The sequence below is a fragment of the Epinephelus fuscoguttatus genome, linkage group LG2 (genome assembly GCF_011397635.1).
Source record: "Epinephelus fuscoguttatus linkage group LG2, E.fuscoguttatus.final_Chr_v1".
Lineage (NCBI taxonomy): Eukaryota > Metazoa > Chordata > Actinopteri > Perciformes > Serranidae > Epinephelus > Epinephelus fuscoguttatus.
In genome coordinates, this window is record NC_064753.1 from 7,221,573 (window position 1) to 7,240,743 (window position 19,171).

The window sequence follows — 19,171 nt, forward strand, 5'->3', positions numbered from 1 at the left end:
AGGAGGAGGAGAGGGTAGAAGATGTGACTTCATGTACACATGAGGGATTTACTTTGTAGTCGCCGAACATGAGAGTTTTTTAAATGTGTGTGTGTGCGTGTGTGTGTGTGTGTGCATGTGTGTGTGAGCCCCTCATACCTCAGGGCAGAAGATCATCGTCAAGCTCCAGCACTGATCTTCTGGATTTTCTGGTTTCTGATACTATACGATGTTTTATGTTTTACCAGCCCAGTAACACGCAGTCAGACACTGTAAAAAACAATTCAGAATAAAATTGTGTAAAATCAGCTCACCTTTAAACATTGAACTGGAATGGACAAATGGATTTGAGTTCTCCTGACTTTTTGTCTATAATAATCACAATAAATTGCCTATATGAAATACAAACCATAACAACCCTACAGACGTGTCTGTAATAACAGCAGGGCAAAGAGGATTGAACACTGTAAAGGTGAGATAACACGTCAAATATTGCAAAATGAGTGAAACCAAGTTACTATGAACTGTATTTGTATGATCACAAAAAATCATGTTAAAATCATGAAAGTTTTAGCTCCTAATAGTAGCTGCTGTGGTGAAGCTGATTAGTCTCAGAATATAGAAAGTCAACTCGTGGAACATGCTTATTATTTTAGAAAGATAAATGTCCAAAAACTTTGAGATTACACCAAATTACAGAAGTAGGTGGAGCATAGACAGGGAGTATTATTATGACTTTAGCTCTGTATAACCACTAACAAGTAGTTCTGTGTCTTCAGCATGGAGTAAGTTACTCTGTGACTTGAATCATGAAGCAGAGTAACGTACAGCAAGTGGTGATGTCACAATGGGGTTAAAAAAAACACTTTGGAGCCCCAGTTTGTCAAAATTGTCTGGTATACTGTAGTAAGTAGTACAAACTACAAAGCAAATGAACAAACTTTAAAATGCACAACCCAGAGAAATCATTTAAATAGGGTGTGCTGTCACTGGTGACATCAGACCCCCAGGAATGCTGCTCAGCCTTGCAGCCAATTTTTCCCAGTGACCATTTGCAGTACTGCAGTAAAATACCCCCTATGACCAAAAGAGTATTTTCCCCAAAGATTACCATTATAAAAGAGATGTCTGTGAAACTGACAGGACACCTTGAAGTCTTTCTATTATGAACATTAAGCTGTGTTGATTTTATATTTGAAAAGCTTTCACAGAGCAGAAAAAAAGATTTAAAACTCAGTGACATCATCACAATGTAAAGACTTTGGGCTGGCAAACTCACAGACGGGGCCAGCGGAAGAAACACTACTAGGCATATTCAGTGGGCCATGTACTGCAGAAGCAAACCCAGAAGCTAGAAGCTTTTTTTGGTGTTTCCACTAGGCAAGCAACTCCATTGACATGAATAGGTGCCATCTTGCCATATCTAGTTATTATCATATTATTATTATTATTATTATTATTATTGTTATTACTAGTTATTACTATTTATGCATCGACACAGAAAGTCACCTAGGGCACCACCCAGAGGTGTATGTGTTCTGTTGGGGGGAAATTTGATATTATTTCTCATTAGGTCTTTCATAATACATATATTAAATATAAACAAATATATAACAATTTTATATATATATATATATACATATATATATATATATATATATATATATGCAAAGTCACAATGTCTGCATAAGTGTTCATTCTTGTACTTCTACTCTTCACTGCCTTTCTCTACCAGTCTACCACATGCCCTCAGACTTTTCCATCTGTCTCAGTCACCTGACTCTCATCCATCTGCTCCTCATTCCCCTATGACGCCTCACAGTTACAGTAATACCAGCCCATCTCCTCCTTATTCTGGATATATTGCCGATGTTGCTTATACCTTTTCTTTGCAGCCATCTGAATCTGAACTTCCTATCTTTTCAATCTTCAGCCTGTTCCTGCCCTGCTCACCTGTTGTGCCCTTCTAAGATGTGTTTGTTCAAACTGCCATCCTGTTGCAAACCTGTAAGCCTGATCCTGACCTTATCCTTGAGTAAATTTCAAGTTATCTTACCTGCTTGCCTGGTGTGTCTTTTTCTGTATTTAAGTCCTCCTCCCTTTGTTAAGAGACTTCACTGATAGTCACAGTCGAAGGAAAAATATACTAATTTCTTTGCATAAGTTTAATAAATTACAGTTTAATTTTATCTTAAATTGATTTGACATAATATTTTTACTGACTTCACAATAAATTGCCTATATGAAATGATACTGGGGCATTGTTTTTGGAAAGCCATGTTGCTGTTAAATTTTAAATGTAACTTTTAAATCCTTTGAGCACAAACAACACAACAAAAATTCAATTCACCTCACTTGGGCAGAGGCAAATATCTCAAAATACCTTCACATACAGCTGAAACAGTTTACATGACTAGACACTGTAGTGATAAGTAACAAGTTATATGTTTTTTATGCTAGCAATAGCCATGGCCGGAGGCATTATGATTTCTGTTTATCTGTCCATGTGTCCGTAAGTACTTGCCCCCTTATTATTAAAAACACCTTGAGAGAATTTCTTCAAATTTGGTACAAATGTTCACTTGGACTCAACAATCACCTGACTAAATTTTGGTGGTCATAGGTCAAAGGTTAAGGTTACTGTGACCTTGCCTGCCTCATTCTCGTGAAAACGATACTTCAAGAGTGCCCTGGAGGACTTTCTTCAACTTTGGCCCAAACATCTACTTGGATTCAATGATGAACTAATTAGATTTTGGTGGTCAAAGGTCAAGGTCATTGTCACCTCATCTTTCTCGTTCTTGTGAACGTGATATGTCATAAATACCTTGAGGGAAATTCTTCAACTTTGTCATAAATGTTCCCTTGGACTGAAGAATAAACTGATTAAAATTTGGTGGTCAAAGGTCAAGATCACTGTGACCTCACAATACATGTTTTTGTCATAACTCAAGAATTATTCTGCTAATTATGACAAAACTTCACACAAATGTGTAATAGGATAAAATAATGAAGTGATAACATTTTATATCCAAAAGATCAAAGGTCAACTTCACTGTGACATCATAATAGTTTGCATAAAACACAGTTTATTTTGCATAAACTCTGGCCATTACTCACTGTCATAACTTCAAAGTAAAAGGGGAGACATTTGGTCAGATACTGAATTGGTGACACTAATCTTGGGTGTCCACCTTGAAACTGTGCTGACTGTATAGATCTTCTGTGTGTGAAGCATCCATGTTTTAGCAGACATGGATGTAAACTGTAAGAGAAACTTGACTGGTGTGTGAAAACATACAACCATGGGATGGAAATTCTACTTTTTTATTGCACAGTGAATGTTGTTATCTCTCTCTCACAGCTCTGCAGGCCTCGCTTCACCAGTCAAGCACTACGTGACAGTTGCAGTGTTTGGGTGGGGCTGCTGATAATGTTCCAGTTTCAGTTTGAATTGGGCTTTAATAAGCTTATCGGCCCCAGCTGTCTGTGGTCAGAGGAACTGCCATAAAATACTATAAACACTCCCTCTGTATTTTATTGTCTAAGGAGAACATGCCATGGCAGGGTACATAGCAAAGCAGTTTCATGCAGTGTTGAGGATTGTTTGGTACTAAATTCTTTAGTAAGACACCTTCAGTTTGCAGAGGAAAAGAATAAAGCCACAAACAGGGACATTCACAACAACAAACAACATCCTGGTGACGTCTTAGAGTCTTTTCAATAGAAGAGCTAAAGATGTTTTGTTGTTTGTCCCGATGGTGGCGCTAAAGGAAGGGTCAAGGAGGGGTTCTAACCACAGCTGAGTTAGAATGTGGTCAGATTATTTTGTATTTATATGGGACCTTTTATTAAAGTTAGTGCAGATTGGAACACTGAAAATATTACCAGCAATAAAACAGTCGGTGATTAACACTTACAGGCTCTGAGGTAAAATATAAGATTCAATATGGTAAAGTAAAGATGTGAGGTTTAAAAAAAAGCCTTGTTAGCCAACTAACTAGTCACCAGTTCTTGGGTTTAGTTTTGATCCTCTCTTAGGCCCCACCCCTTTGTGGTGGTCTGTTAGAGCAAGCACGGAGCCCACACTGGAAATAACTACACTCCCTGAAGAAATATCATCAACTTTTTTTGGAAAAAAAAAAAAAAAAGTGAAAAAAAAAAGTTCAGAGAGAAACAGGCAGATGGGTCTACAGTGTAGGCCTATGTTTGAAGGATATGCCCAAGGTGTCAAACTGACTCAGCGGCAAAAACACTAGCTGCCAGAGCTCCTCCATTAAGGATGGGCGGGGGAGCTCTGGGATAGGCCAAACAGTGTTCATCTGCACACACTGCAGTGACACACAACTGGATGATTACTGGCAAAGTTTCCCTGCTTCCCTTCACTGGTTCCTGTAGAATAGGGTAGGTCTTTATTCACTGTTACCATCAATAAGGCAAAAGTAGCATGTGTAATGTTACATTCCATAGGCTAATGTTATACCCTCAGTAGCTAGCTAGCTAGCTAGCTAATGCTACACTTTTTCAGGGTTTTGGAATGGGGGGCTTTTGACCTCTCCAGGTAACAAATCAGCCTGAAAATAAAGAATATCTTGCATGTAGTCTGTGGAGCACCACCATGGTGTTGTTTTTGTTGCACCCTTGTCAGAGCTGGCCAGTGCTACGCTCTGAGTGGTCAGCCTACTTTCAATGGCCGGGACTTAGTGAAGGGTCAATTAAGTTTGAAAAAAGCTATCAAGTTAGGTCTAATCAACAAAACCCAGCTGTCTACAGGGTGGATTAGTGACTAGGCTGACAGCTTTCTCCCCTTTAATGGAGCAAGGCTAGCAGTTCCCCCCTGCTTCCAGTCTTTGTGCTAAGCTAGGCTAAACATGTTCTGATACCCATCTACTCAATTGCCTCTGGGGAAGAAAGAGGACGTCTCTCCAGTCTCCTCAGTAGACTGTCCATCATAGTCATACTGTAGGTGCGGTGTAAAGTGCGTGTGTGTGTGTGTGTGTGTGTGTGTGTGTGTGTCTTTAAGCAGCTCAAACAGTAGAGCGTCTCAGTGTTTGTTCAGTCTGTCAATGAGTAAACCTGCAGCAGGAACAACTCCTCACATACAGTGAACCTGAAGTCACAGCTGTCTGCACCATGGACACAGGTAGGCTTTATTCACTATTTTTTCTACTCATTCAGAGCCAGATCATTTACAAGTCAACATGGATATGTTTCCTTATATTTCTGTTCAATCTAAACTGACATCTTTAACAGTCAGAGGCTCTGTATAGTTGCCCCGACCCCAGCTGTCTGTAGCTATGAAAACATGTCAATGTCAAAATGTTAAACGTGAAAAACTTGTCTTATAATTATTTTATGAGATTTTTTTTGGCAGACAACTGTTTTTTATTTTGAATATCAGAAATGCCACAGACATTAGGAATAACTAAAAGCACAGATAAGTCATTATAAACAAATGAGACTATAGTCCAAGACACAACTTTGATGCATATGGTAATTATCAAACAATAATATAACTGTAACATGTATCATAATACAACATATAAACAGATATATTTGATATATATTTGATATACTGTAGGCCTATGTAGAAAACAGCTATTTCACATGTGAATTATAAGACATAACACAAGAACACAAACAACATGAAAAAAAGCACTTTACATGAATTCACATTATGGCACATGTGATTTTGAGACTTTTAATATGTGATAAAATGTGCATGAGCAGAGTTTTGACGGAGACACTTCAAAACATTTTCAAGCCTCTCCGTTTTCTGAAAAGCCATTAAAGTTATTAATTTAGAGCTGGCATCATTCTGAACACACTAACATGGCATGCTAATATGCTATTGTTGCATATACATCTAATATTTAGCATGGTAGCATGTTAGCAATGCTTGCACACTTTAAAGGGTAAAGTATCACCTAAATTATGAATACCAGTACATTATCAGTACAGTACAGTATCTTTCCTCTCTTGCAAGGAGCACCTGTAACATAAATAATTTCTCCTCAGGGATCAGTAAAATTTTTCTGATTCTGATACTGATTCTGTTTCTGATTATCTCCACGGCCTGGGAAAGTTCAATCAGTTAGTGAACATGAGATACTCTCTTTCAAAGCAAAAAAAAACAGAGCAGTAAGTCTCCAACTTGTGATGTCATCAAGTATAAAGTCTGGCGCTGCTCCATTGACAATGAATAGGGATTTTATGGACCTACAGAATGTTTTCTTTTGTACCCAAATGAGCTTTAGTGCCAATATACTCAGTACATTCGTCTGGGTGCTCTCAGAACCTGTTTAGACATGGTGTTAACATGTGTCTTGGGTAATCTGATTACAAATCAACCCAGTCTCACACAGAAATTGTCAAAAACCGGTGCTTGGTCAAACTCCAACAAAAAAGCCGTCCTTTCATGTTAGCATGATACACAGCTGGTTGCTGTTATTGTTTAAGGGCACCCAGCAGCATCAGGAGGAAACACCGTGGGACAACAACAGAAGTTAAGGTAGTGGCAGTCCAATTCACTGTGTTTATTTTGAAAGAGACTGTATGCAAACTGTACATTTCCTGTGAAAACAGAGGTGTATATAAAAACAGACAATGCATGTATCAGGCTTACCTTAACACGGCGTTCCAGGGTGTGAGAATGTGTTGCACAATTAGACAGTCTAAACTACCATCATTGTGATTCCATCACTCAAACCCCTTGCCAAGATGGGCTGGGACACATTTGACCACATATCTTTCATATTATAAACAGTAATGTGTCCTAATGCATCCCTGACAAGGACGTTATTGGTACAGGTCGTGGTTGTTGTTTTGGTGACAATGCGCTGAAAGCTCTATAACTTACCAATTTTATGTCGAACTGGACAGAGTGTTGCATGAACATCCCTCGTTTTGCCCTGTGGAATAGACGTGTTGAATTCTGCTGACTTCAGCTGTACAGCTCTACTGACACAACCACTAATGTGACTAGCAAGCATGCTACAGAGCAGCTAGCAAAAGTGCAGACATAATAAATGTGTATGGGGCAGCACGAAATTGGAACACAGGTGGTCATCTGGAGACACAGAATAGACACAGGTGTGAACAGCAATGTATCTCGGCTGTCCAGTTGTGATCTAACCAGGCTCTCAGTGTCATTTAGATCAGTGGTTCCCAACTGGTCCAGGCTATATATATGTATATATATATATATATATATATATATATATATATATATATATATATATATATATATATATATACATATATATATATATATATATATATATGTATATATATGATATTTAGAAGGCTCCTGAAATGAACATCTGCAAATGTAAATATGCATTTTATCTCAAATATAAACAAATTTAGTTCATATCTATAAATACATTATATTATTTATTTATGTTTGTTTTGAAACCTTTCCAAGCTAATTGATGGTGGTTTTATTTTGTTACTTTGGGACAGAGTCAGGCTAGTTGTTTCCCCCTGTTCACAGCCATTATGCCAAGCTGACCAGCTGCTGGCTGAAGCTGCATATCTAATGGATGTATATGGGAGTGGTAGCCTATTTCTCAAAATGCCAGAGTTATTTCTTTAGATAACACTTCTATAAATGAACAGGCCTGTGATTCCTTTGAACCATAGGAATCTCTCACAGTATGACACACCTTCTGATGCTCTTGTGTTTGTTTGACAGGAGTCAGTCCGGGTCATTAAAGCACTGCTGATTCACGTCTTGCTGAGCTGAACTGAGAGAGAGCAAGGTAAACATCTACAACACTACTCCATGTTGTTTCTTAAGCAAAACTGACATCACATGTCATGTGTGTCCTCATCTTTGAAATATGTCACAACATTGTCTGTTCTGTTTATGGCATTAGAAAGTAAATATGATCTCATGTTTAGTTAGTTGTGTTTACAAACCAAAACATTCTTCTGCCATTAACATTCTCAGTTTTCTGTGTTTTTTGGCATCTGGGAAAAAGTGGTGAACTTTGTATTTTGGAATTGGCTGTAAGAAAAACATGAGTCTTTTCTTTCAAGAGAATTATTTGTTGCTGAAGAAAAGTGAGTTCTTACAGAGGGAGAATGCAGCCTGTGACCTTTGACCTTCCACATGTCATTAGTCATGATTATATGATGGGGTTAGGTCTCCATAAAACACTATAATGCAAATGTAGTTTTTAACACTGTGTCACTGTTGTGCTGTTTTGCTTCATTGTTTTGTGTTGTAAATAAGACTTGAGCATTAAAAGCTGTTTACTGTGTAAACAGTCCTCCTCCTCCTCCTCCTCCTCCTCCTTCTCCTCCTCCTCCTCATTGCCTAAAAGCTCTTCAGTTTGATGCACGTTGACAGAAGCTGAAAGCAAACAGCCTGCAGCACATTTTCATGTATTGTCCAGTGTTTGTGTACAGCTGTCATCAGGACTTTTTTTGTTACATTTTGTTAAGTTACTTTTTAAATGTCTACTTTAAAATGCTGATATTAAAATAAATAATGTCACACTGCAGGGCTCCAATGTCCGCTTATTTATTACACAGAGCAGTTGTGCTCAAAACATCACCACCTTGGTGTAATAAATAAGTGGACGAGTGATTTATTTATTTTGATGTCTGCTAACTTTTGGTTCAGCACATGTCTTTGTTGGTCTGGATGTGCGTGCATACTCCTGCTTTGAAATGCTGCCACTGATAATGTCTATTGCTTTTGTTTCAGTACTGTTGTTACAGTATTAAAAACACTGTTGATCAACTTGACAGTTAGTTTTCATTTGTAATCACATTTATATTTGCTGCCCAGGTGGTTGGAAAAGTTTTTCCGGCTATTTGCAGAGTGACTCAACAGCAGAAAGATGCTACATATTTTCTACAACATATTGTCATCAGTTTGTTTAACTGTCCCATGGTCACAGGGCTCAGAGACAAATGATTAATCCAGCCTCAGCTGCCTCATGATGCCTGTCCAAACACATTCATGCCTGAAATAAGTAACAGTGTTGCCAGACTAGACTGACATTTTTCCTTCCTATCGCAACTTAAAATCCATCCAATTGAATAAAAACACGGGTAACTAGCTACATAAAAAAATAAAAAGTCATGAGTCTTTCAGTAATGTTAATTTAGTTACTTAATTTAAAAAACAATAGTTTAAAGTAGTCCTAGTTACTGCCAAAAGTAACAGAGATTACCAGGTGGTTAAGGTTAGTGAACGGTGACAGCCATAGTTAAAAGAACCCAACGTCAACTGCTGGTAGGAAACAGGAAGTGCCTGTTACATACATTGTCTGTTTTCAGTACACTTCTGTTTTGACAGGAAATGTACAGTTTACATAGACTCTTTCAAAATAAATGCACTACGTCAGTACAACGCTGTGAAATGACATTTTTTTCCTTTAATAACAACATGGTTATGGTCGACTAACGTACACGCGTGGTTGGGTTTAGAAAAAACAACAGGGTTTGGCTTTACAATCACACAGGAAGCAAACACTGGCTTCCCAGGTAACACTCCTCCCTTCTGCCCTACTCAGACTTTCGCCCCCTTAAATTACGTTGTTGCCCCACTGCGACCGGCAGCATATCATGTAGATGTGGAAGGATGGCTTTTTCATTGGTGTCTGAAGCCAGAGGTCACAGCCCAAGCACTAGTGTATGACAACTTCAGAGTGAGACCAACTTGACAGATGTTGTTTTGGGGTCCTGAAACAACGGAGTCTGTTTTTTTTCTTCAGAGGACAGGCTGAAAATATGACCATTATTACCATTAAATATTATTCCAACAGTTCAGTGTTCCATATATCATTTGCAAAGCATAACACAGCAGGAACTATGTTCATAGTTACAGAGAAAGAACACACAACCATAAAAACCTGTACAGTAGCCTATTTATGCTAATAGCTTTGTGAGGCTACTTTGAGCTAAATGCTAAAATCAGTTTGCCAACATGCTGATGTTTAGCAGGTATGTTTACTATGGTCATCACCTAAGTTTAGCCTGTTAGCATGCTAACATTTGCTAATGAAACGTAAAAAACATAACAAAGTACAGCTGAGGCTGATGGGAATGTCATTAGTTCTGCAGGTATGTGGTCATAAAACAAAATATTGGACATATTAAAATGTTGGCCTGGTGATGGTGCAAGATGAAAAGTCAAAGGACCACCAAAGGTATTACAATTCATCCTGAGGGGAACAGGAATCACATTCCATCACAGTCCAGTAGTTGTTGAGATATTTCAGCAGACTGACTGACTGACACTGGCAGTTACTAGCTATTCCTTTGTTCATGTCCAGTGTCTGTTAAGGCATATTCTAAACCCTGTCGCTATCTTGGGACTCTGATGATGTTGTTTCTTGGTCCACCACTTTGGTCCAGACTGAAATATATGAAAATCCAGATTGAGACACAGGATGGTTTAACAAAATATTTTATACAGCTAGATAAAGTGATGGCCCATCCCTTGGTGTAGTTGTAGTTGATGAGGTGGGTACTTTAGGTCAGTGGGTAGGTTACAGAGGAGAAAGTGGGTATACTCTCCTTCCAGTGGCTTTTTGGCTAATAGGTGGGTGTGAATGGCCAGAAACAGAAGTGGGAATACCCTGTATACCTGTGTATACCCTCGACTACGCCACTTACTCTATGGGCAAAAAGTGCAGAATAACACCACACTGGAGATTTTTTTTTCCTATGTGCAGTGTTTTGTTCTACACTTTCTACATTCAGACCCTGCTCCTTGCCTAGCACCTATAGGGCAGCTGTTTCTGCTGAGTCAAAGACCCAATAGATGATTTCCAAAAAATAAAAGTGCTTTCATTAATGTGTAACTGAAGGAGCACAGTGGATGACTGACCGTGCTCATTTGAAATAACATGTGTACGATAACAGAACAGTTTATCAATGCCATTTTCTGTGCCTGGCTAACTTGAAGATGTTTACAAAGTGAAAGTGATATTCCAACATGATGTCACTATGAATATTTGCAAGTTAACATGAGCTAATTTTATATCGATTGTGTCTGAGGACATCAGTCAGACTCTTAAAAAGAAAAAAGAAAATCCTTATGTCTGTCTTCTGTAATTTCAGGGGTCTGGACATTGCTAAGTGGTCTTGTAGGTGCATTTTCTTATGTTTTTTGTTTCTTCTTTCAATATAATGTTCGTTTTGAACTGTAAAAAGTGGAGGGGTCCAAGGCTGCCTTTTTAAAAAACATAGGGGACATGTCCCTGTGTTCAACCATAGATTACACTCCTGACCTCATCACACAGATTCCAAACAAATTAATTAGTTACCCAAAAAAAGTGAACCTTTCCTCATAATTATTGTAATATGTACCGTTCTTGGGTGTGTTGATTTGAATAAGGTCTGGGTTGTTTGTTCATGGTTGAGGAATTCTGCCACACCATCTGTAAATTTGGCTAGCTCACATTCCTGTCATACACTCAGAGGTTGCACAGAGGTCAACCATCACTTGACTCACTTCCTGTTCTCTCAGCACACCTTAAAATCTCTCTCCCTCTCTTCTTTGATTTCTGTCTCTCTCAGTGATAATGGCAGCCGTCGGAGCAGAGGTCGCTGGGTCGTGGTTCCTGTCAGGAGTGGCTGGTTTCTTCATCCTTCTCGTGCTCCTCTCCATCTTCCTTACAGCACTCTGCAGCGACTGCAACAAGTCAGTTGGCCTTGTACTGTATTTCTGTTTCTGTTAACATATCACACATTCAGAGTCAAACCAACAATACAGAGTCTGTCATAGATCTTCTCCCTCTGTGCCATAGAGCTCCATTGCTGGTACCACCTCAAAGTCAACTATTTCTCTCCAGAGTTACTTACAGCACCATTAATTCAAGGAAGGTTACAGTCTCCTAAAATGTCGAATGTTTTCAGAAACATATTTTAGTGACTGTTCACTGTAAAATGAGTGAGTTTGTGACCCCGTCGCCATGTTGGATACAGGGAGTACCTAGCACCACCCACAAGTCAGAACAGCTTTCTCATTTTACAGCTAACAGTCACTAAAATGTGTTCCCAAGGTGAGAGATAGGCAACGCGGTAACCGAATCTTGATACATATTTGATCAGCACTGCCTAGTTTGACAGTTTAAGTACAGCGCACAGAGTGAATGACATGACTGACAGCTGCATTAGAGACTCCTCAACTCTGACTGGTTGTTGCTGCCACACCGTGGTCTTCTTCTTTCAGAACACAGTGACAGTTTTAGCAAATGCACACACAGCTGAACACATGAACACAGTTATTTTCATAAAAGTCACCAACTGGAGCTTGAAGTCACATGCTTCATGTATGTCGTCATTTATTAACTGTCTATTTTTGCTTTTATCCACACAACAGTTGTTACACATAGTGGTTGTTGATGAACACAGTAAATCTAAATTTATATTAGAATAATTTGTCACTGTTTAATCAGCAACTCTCTTTAACCCCACTACTATAACCCACAAACTGTGTGTGTGTGTGTGTGTGTGTGTGTGTGAGTGTGTATGTGTGTGTGTGTCTCAGTTAACTTAATAAGGAAGACATCCCACAGAGGTTCAGACCACTGACAAAACAAAGCAGTAACCTGTTTCAGATGTCATCAATCCAGATTTTTGTAGTTTTGAAGCGCACTGTGATCCAGCCATTAAAATTACCACTGGGAATATTGAAACAAGCATTGCTGCTCCAGTGTTATATGTTACATCACGTGTTTAAACGTTGGGAGCAGGGGACCAGGGGAGCAGCCTTGCGCTCTGACACTGACATCACAGTGTTAGAGTGCAAGGCTGTGGCTATTTCCTGAAAACAGTATGTGCTGGTGCAGAGCCAGTGAAGCCACAGTAAAAAAAAAAAGGTATTATATGTTTGTCCATATTGCTAGTTTCTAGTGTCTTGTACCTGCTGTGTGATGGTTCAAACTACAGCTAGGACTCAGATTTTATGAGCTTATATTACGTTAGATGCAAAATGTGAATATGCAGCTGTGTTTGAACAAACAACAAGAGTTTGTTCAGATGGGGGAGGATCATCAGATATTCCAGAGGTTCATTTGACATTCACACATGGTAAATGGACCTGCACTTGTATAGTGCCTTTCTGGTCTCCAAACCACTCAAAGGGCTTTTTACACCATGAGTCACATTCACCCATTCACACACATTTATACACTGGTGGCCAAGGGTACCGCACAAGGTGCCACCTGCTACTCAGTTTTTTTTGACACACTCACACACCAATGGAAGCATCATCGGGAGCAATTTGGGGTTCAGTATCTTGCTCAAGGATACTTCGACATGCAGATTGGAGGAGCCGGGGATTGAATCTTCCGATTAGTGGACAACCCCTTTTAACTTTATTGTTATTGCAGAGTACAAGTACTGACATGCAGTTAAACATTTACCAATAGTGCAAACAGCTTCATGTGCAGAGTTTAGAGATTATACAGACTAAACAGCAGGGGATGTGATATAAATATGGTGTGTAAACTATTGGTCAATTAGCCTGTACAGTAAGGGGTATGTTAAACTGGAACTTGTCTTGTTCAGTTGCTGCTGTGTTGTTGGGCTCATGTATATACAACCAAGGGTCTTGACAAACTGTTAAATGGTATTATCTAATTATTTACAATGTTGTCAAGACATTATAAAAGTGTAATTAAGTTTAATGCTGTGGTGTGAAATAAAATATGAATAAAATTGACAATAAGGGCCCATCCAAGATGTTTCCTCTGGTTACAGGACTGTGTGTAGTTGTTTAGGTTTTATAAATAATGTTGACCTGATTTGGCTCTTTTTGTTTTGTAGACGTTCTTTTGAGCTGCGAGAGTCTGAGGCCAACAAAAATCCTTCAACTCTTATCAGAGTGGTAAGAGACCTCTGACTTTTGAACTTTCCTGAGTTTTTCATTTGTTCATTTTAACAGTATCCTATATTATCTGAGAGTAAAGAATACACCTTTAATGTTGTGTTGATTGACAGGTTAAGCTGGAAGAGGCCATGGTGGCAAGAGAGAATCCGATGATCAATGAGATACAAAATGATGAAAAAGGTGAGTTAACTTCTGAACAGTGAACCTATTTCACCTATAATTTCTGTCTCTTAATCATCTTTCCCTTGTGTGTCTGTGTGTGTGTGTGTGTGTGTGTGTGTGTGTGTGTGTGTGTGTGTGTGTGTGTGTGTGTGCGCGCGCGCGCATGCTCATGTGTCTGTATGTGTGTTTTCAGATTTTAATCCTGGTCAAGAAAACACAGTCTCCTTCACTCCTTGGAGGAGCCACCTGGGGGCGCCACAGAACCACCAAGGTCAGTCTGGCTGCTCAGTAAACGATAAAACACACAGAGGACATGCATGGGCGGATTATGAGACAGTGGGCCCTTGGGCACATATATGCAGTGGGCCCCAACACCTCTCCTACATGAAACAAGACACACAGATTCTGTGCTGAGTTTCCCTCTTGTTGATGTTGTTGTGTGTCTTTGTAGTTGCTTTGTGTCTCTTTGAGGTCTTTTTGTGTTTCCTTTCAGTTGTGTCTCTTTATAGTCGTTTTGTGTCTCTTTGGGTCATCCTGTGTGTCCTTGTAGTTGTTTTGTGTCTCTTTGCTGTCATTTTGTGGTTGTTTCAACCATTTTGTAGTTATTTTGTGTCTTTGCAGTTCCTTTGCATCCCTCTGTGGTCATTTTGGGACTTTGTGGTTAGTATGTGTTAATTTGAGTGACATTTTGCAGGAAAAATGTCACTTCAATTAAAAAATTTGGGCCCCTGGGCCTGTGCGTGTTAGGCCTGTTCAGTAATCCATCCATGCCGACATCAAATACCTCAGTATCTTTTAGAGAGTTTTTACCATGTCCATTCTGTCTCTTCTGTGTCCACCATGTTTAAACCTCTGTGTTTTAAAGTATATGAAATCACGTAACACTTATAAATACAAAGTTGTTGTTGTTTTTTAATGTCCTTTGCTTATTTGTACCAGTATGCAGCTTTAATGTATGATGCAGGTCTCCTTTCTTTTTTCCCTTTGTTTTGTTATTATTCTTGTATGTATGTATGTCTGATTGGTTTCTTTCTTTCTGCCTCTGTTACGCATTATTTCTTCCGCGGAGATAAATAAAATGCCAGTTTCAACTCAGTTTTTTGCTCCATTAACTGCTGAAATTTTTGCTTGTTTGTTTGCTCTGTGGCTGTGGATGCGTGTGTGTGTCCTCAGATGCTCAGACCAATGGCAGTGCAGCAGTGATAAAGACAGCAAGTGTTTCTGACACTGCAGGAGGTACTTTGCTATTTGTTTTTGATCCCTTTGATCAGTAAAAAGGCAGCTTAACATTTTGGTTTTATTATTCTTGACTGACAACACTAAAGTATATAGGAAACTTTGTTACTACATCTCCCATGATGCTAAATTCCCACTGCTTTCTGTGTGTGTGTGTGTGTGTGTGTGTGTGTGTATTCAGAGTCAAATCCTGAAGAGGAAACCTCCGTCACGTTCACTCCATGGAGGAGCCACCTCAGGGAGCCACCTAACCAGGGTCTGGATCTCTGTTTTTGTGACATAACAACTAGAACAAGAACGAGTACATGAATTTATTAGTTAATCAACAGAAAAATAATTTTCGAGCAAAAATACCAAAGATTTTCTGGTTCCAGTTTCTCTAATGTGACATTTTGCTGCTTTTCTACCTATTCTCTTATGTGACAATTGTTTTGTTTTTGTTTTTGACTCAGGGAAATAATAAAGGGATCTTTCACTATTTTCTGACACTATATGGGCCAAATGATTTATCAGTATTGGTATAATACATAAAAAATTAATTGGTAGTTGCAGAAAGTTTGGGGGCTGTAAGGTCAAACTAGAGAGGCTGATTGAGAGTCAACATTGAAAAAGAGATGAAATAAAAGATAGAAGGGGAAGACAGTCAGGAGAGATGAGTAGGACAAACAGACAGAAACGAAGAGAGAAATACAAATTAATTTTACAGGAATAATAATTAGTAAAATGTTTCACTCTTACAGATCATATCTACCACACCATTGGTGAAGGGCGGAGCAGCAGCGGAGGTGATGCTGACCAGCCATCATTACCAACCAATCAGGAGCAAGAGGAGGAGCACAGCACTCCCTCTGCAGTGGCGGGGGATTTGATCGACAGGAAATCAGTGTATGCACGAGTCAGCAAAAAGGCGACACCGACCACACCCCCTGTTTATACACATGAGGAGGTGCAGGTGGAGGAGGAGGAGTCTTTACCTCCACTGCCTGATAGGAAGTCTCTGGAGGGATGACGTGTGAAGTGTGAAAGGACAAAGACTGAAAGACGGCAGCTAAAGGACAAAAAATGAAAGACTAGGAACAAATGATAAAGGATGAAATCTGAGTGAACGAGGACGAGAAATAGAGATAGGATACAAAAAGATAAAAGACAACAAAGGATGAAGAAAGAAGGATAATGGTGTGTTTCCACAAAACACAATGGAAATTTTTGCCTTGTGTTGCTCGTGGGAATATAGGCACTGTAGTGCCACTGATGAATATTTGCCCTGAAGAGCTGTGCTAACAGCTGTGCTAACCTAACTGGGGAAGGCAGCTACCAGCTAAAGTAAAGTAAAACTGATGGCTGGAATAAAGTCATGTCAATACGGTAAACACAGAAGCCCCGCAATCTGAAGCACCAAGAACCAGAACGACAACACTCTATTATTTTTTCATCTTGTCCAGAGCAGCACATTACTACTTAACTCCTCCCATGTTACCTGTCACAATAGACCAACTAAAATTACTCAGAGCATTCTGCTAAGAAGCAGCTCAACAAAAACAGTGGCATGCAGTTTGGGCACCCCTGGTCAAAATTTTGTTTACTGTGAGTAGTTAAGTCAGGAGAAGACGAACTGATTTCCAAAAGGCATGAAGTTGAAGATGACACATTTCTTCAGTATTTTAATGATGTTTAGGTCGGGGGACTGTGAGGGCCATGGCAAAACCTTCAGCTTGCGCCTCTTGAGATAGTCCATTGTGGATTAGAGGTGTGTTTAGGATCATTGTCTGTTGTAGAAGCCATCCTCTCTTCATCTTCAGCTTTTTTACAGATGGTGTGATGTTTGCTTCCAGAGTTTGCTGTATTATAATTGAATCCTTTCTTCCCTCTACCTGTGAAATGTTCCCTGTGCCACTGGCTGCAACACAAGCCCAAAGCCTGATAGATCCACATCCGTGTTCTTTACATGAAATTCTGCACCCTTTTTTCTCCAAACATACCTTTGCTCATTGTGTCCAAAAAGGTCTATTTAACTTCATCAGTCCACAGGACTTGTTTCTAAAAATCATCAGGCTTGTTTAGATGTTCCTTTGCAAACTTCCAATGCTTAATTTTGTGGTGAGGACACAGGAAAGGTTTTCTTTTGATGACTATTCCATGAAGGTCATATTTGTACAGGTGTATCTGCACAGTAGAACAGTGCACCACCACTCCAGAGTCCAATAAATCTTCCTTCAGGTCTTTTGCAATCAAATGGGGGGTTTGATTTAAAATGAGCAGCTCTCTCAGAAAGTTTTCTTGGTCTTCCAGACCTCAACTTGACCTCCACAGTTGCTGTTAACTTCCATTTCTTAATTACGTTATGAACTGAGGAGACAGCTACCTGTAAACACCTTGCTATCTTCTTATAGCCTTCTCCTGCTTTATGGGCATCAGTTATTTAAATTTCCAGAGTGCTAGGCAGCTGTTTAGAGGAGCTCATATTATAAAGCCATGAAATCTGCATCACCTGTTCTTTCCTAATGATAACTGTAGAGAAGAAAGAGCCCTAACAAGCTAATTAAGGTCTGAGACCCTGGTAAGTTTCCTGAGAGCTCAAATGTCTTAGGGTGCCCAACCTTTTGCATGGTGCTCCTTTTCTTTTTTGCTCTAAAATTGTACAAAACAAAAATAATACACTGATCTTGCTTAGAATGTTGAAATACTTATTTCATCTTTAACTTCATGCCTTGATCAGTTCATCTGCTACATAATTAACTGTAATTAACACAGTAAATTAATTTTTGACAAAGGGTGCCCAAACGTTTGTATGCAACTGTAGCTTAACAGGTATCAGATACATATCTTCACAACTTACAATATAGTCCTATGGCTTCGAGTCGAAGAGCTTTGGGTGTCGCACAGAGGGCAACAATAAGTTATTCCACCATTTCTGATTCTCAGTGAGATCAGGAGGATCTCAGCCAGATCTCAACACTGATAGGCTTTTGCAACACAGCGTCACGTGAATTTCTTGTACAAGTTGAAAATTTTTAACTCATTTCATGTCATTAACATGCAGTACAAAATGCTTGCTTTGCCAACAGTGTGAACGCACCGACAAACAATCAAACTTAAGATAAAGGACAAAACACAGAAACATATAACTTATATTTGTGCTTCTAAAAATGCTATCCAAGTTAATTATTAAACATAGCGGGGTGAGCTTATCCAGTGATTTGGCATTAGTGACATTAGTTGGAACTTACTGAAGATTTAGAACAAATCAATCAAAGAAATAAAAAGAAAAACAACACATGTTATTACATGTTCTTACATTGTATGTGTGGAAAGGACTTTTTTCAGGCTTTACACATCTTGACTTTGCTTTTTGTGTTGAGATTTGATTTTAATGTGGCATGGTAAATTATTGTAATGACCCCTGACTGCTGAAAGTGCAGATATGATGTATATTTTTCTATAATAAAGCTATGCAGTTTAAAAAGAGAGAGCAATCTTGCAGTATTACCAGACATTATTTCATCATTTCATGTGAGAGTGTATCACCAGGTTTCTGATCAGTGGAAGCAAGTTTGAAATAAAGTTACAGCATTTAGAAATCCATGATGAGTCAGTCAGTGAATTCAGATGTTGCTGTGTCATGAGTCGATGACGTCCAAATGTAACCAACAGTGCCCTGTGTGTGTGTGTGTGTGTACGTGCGCTGGAAAACTTGTCAACAGGCACGTTCACCGCTTCACTCAGCTGACTCAGAGAGCTGAGCATTCACTGAATGTGCACATTCTAGCAGATGACAGCGGGTAAGACACACAGCTTTTAGTAAGAAAGGCAACTCCAGTTCAGGGTGGAAGTCAGCCAAGGTCTGCCACACCTCCACCTCATGTTGAAACAGGAATGAGACAAACATAAACTGTTGACAGTCACAAAGATATCAACATGTTGTCTAAAGCAGTTGCC

The 19,171-nt window shown here is 39.2% G+C and overlaps 1 protein-coding gene across 3 annotated transcripts; it reads left to right on the forward strand.

Moving 5' to 3' along the window:
- The first annotated feature begins 3 nt into the window (after positions 1-3).
- On the forward strand, positions 4-18,700 carry si:ch73-204p21.2 (uncharacterized). Of its 3 annotated transcripts, XM_049596741.1 has the most exons (10): positions 4,197-4,383; positions 5,006-5,122; positions 7,676-7,742; positions 11,521-11,644; positions 13,774-13,834; positions 13,948-14,017; positions 14,193-14,270; positions 15,173-15,235; positions 15,417-15,491; positions 15,976-18,700. In XM_049596741.1, the coding sequence occupies exons 4-10, from the start codon at positions 11,526-11,528 to the stop codon at positions 16,242-16,244; spliced, it is 735 nt and encodes a 244-aa protein (XP_049452698.1). In that variant the 5' UTR covers positions 4,197-4,383; positions 5,006-5,122; positions 7,676-7,742; positions 11,521-11,525; the 3' UTR covers positions 16,245-18,700. The 3 variants fall into 3 exon arrangements, with proteins under 3 accessions (XP_049452707.1, XP_049452698.1, XP_049452689.1); XM_049596750.1 differs by lacking the exons at positions 4,197-4,383; positions 5,006-5,122 and adding an exon at positions 4-39; XM_049596732.1 differs by lacking the exon at positions 4,197-4,383 and having other exon boundaries at positions 4,453-5,122.
- Positions 18,701-19,171: the final 471 nt, after the last annotated feature.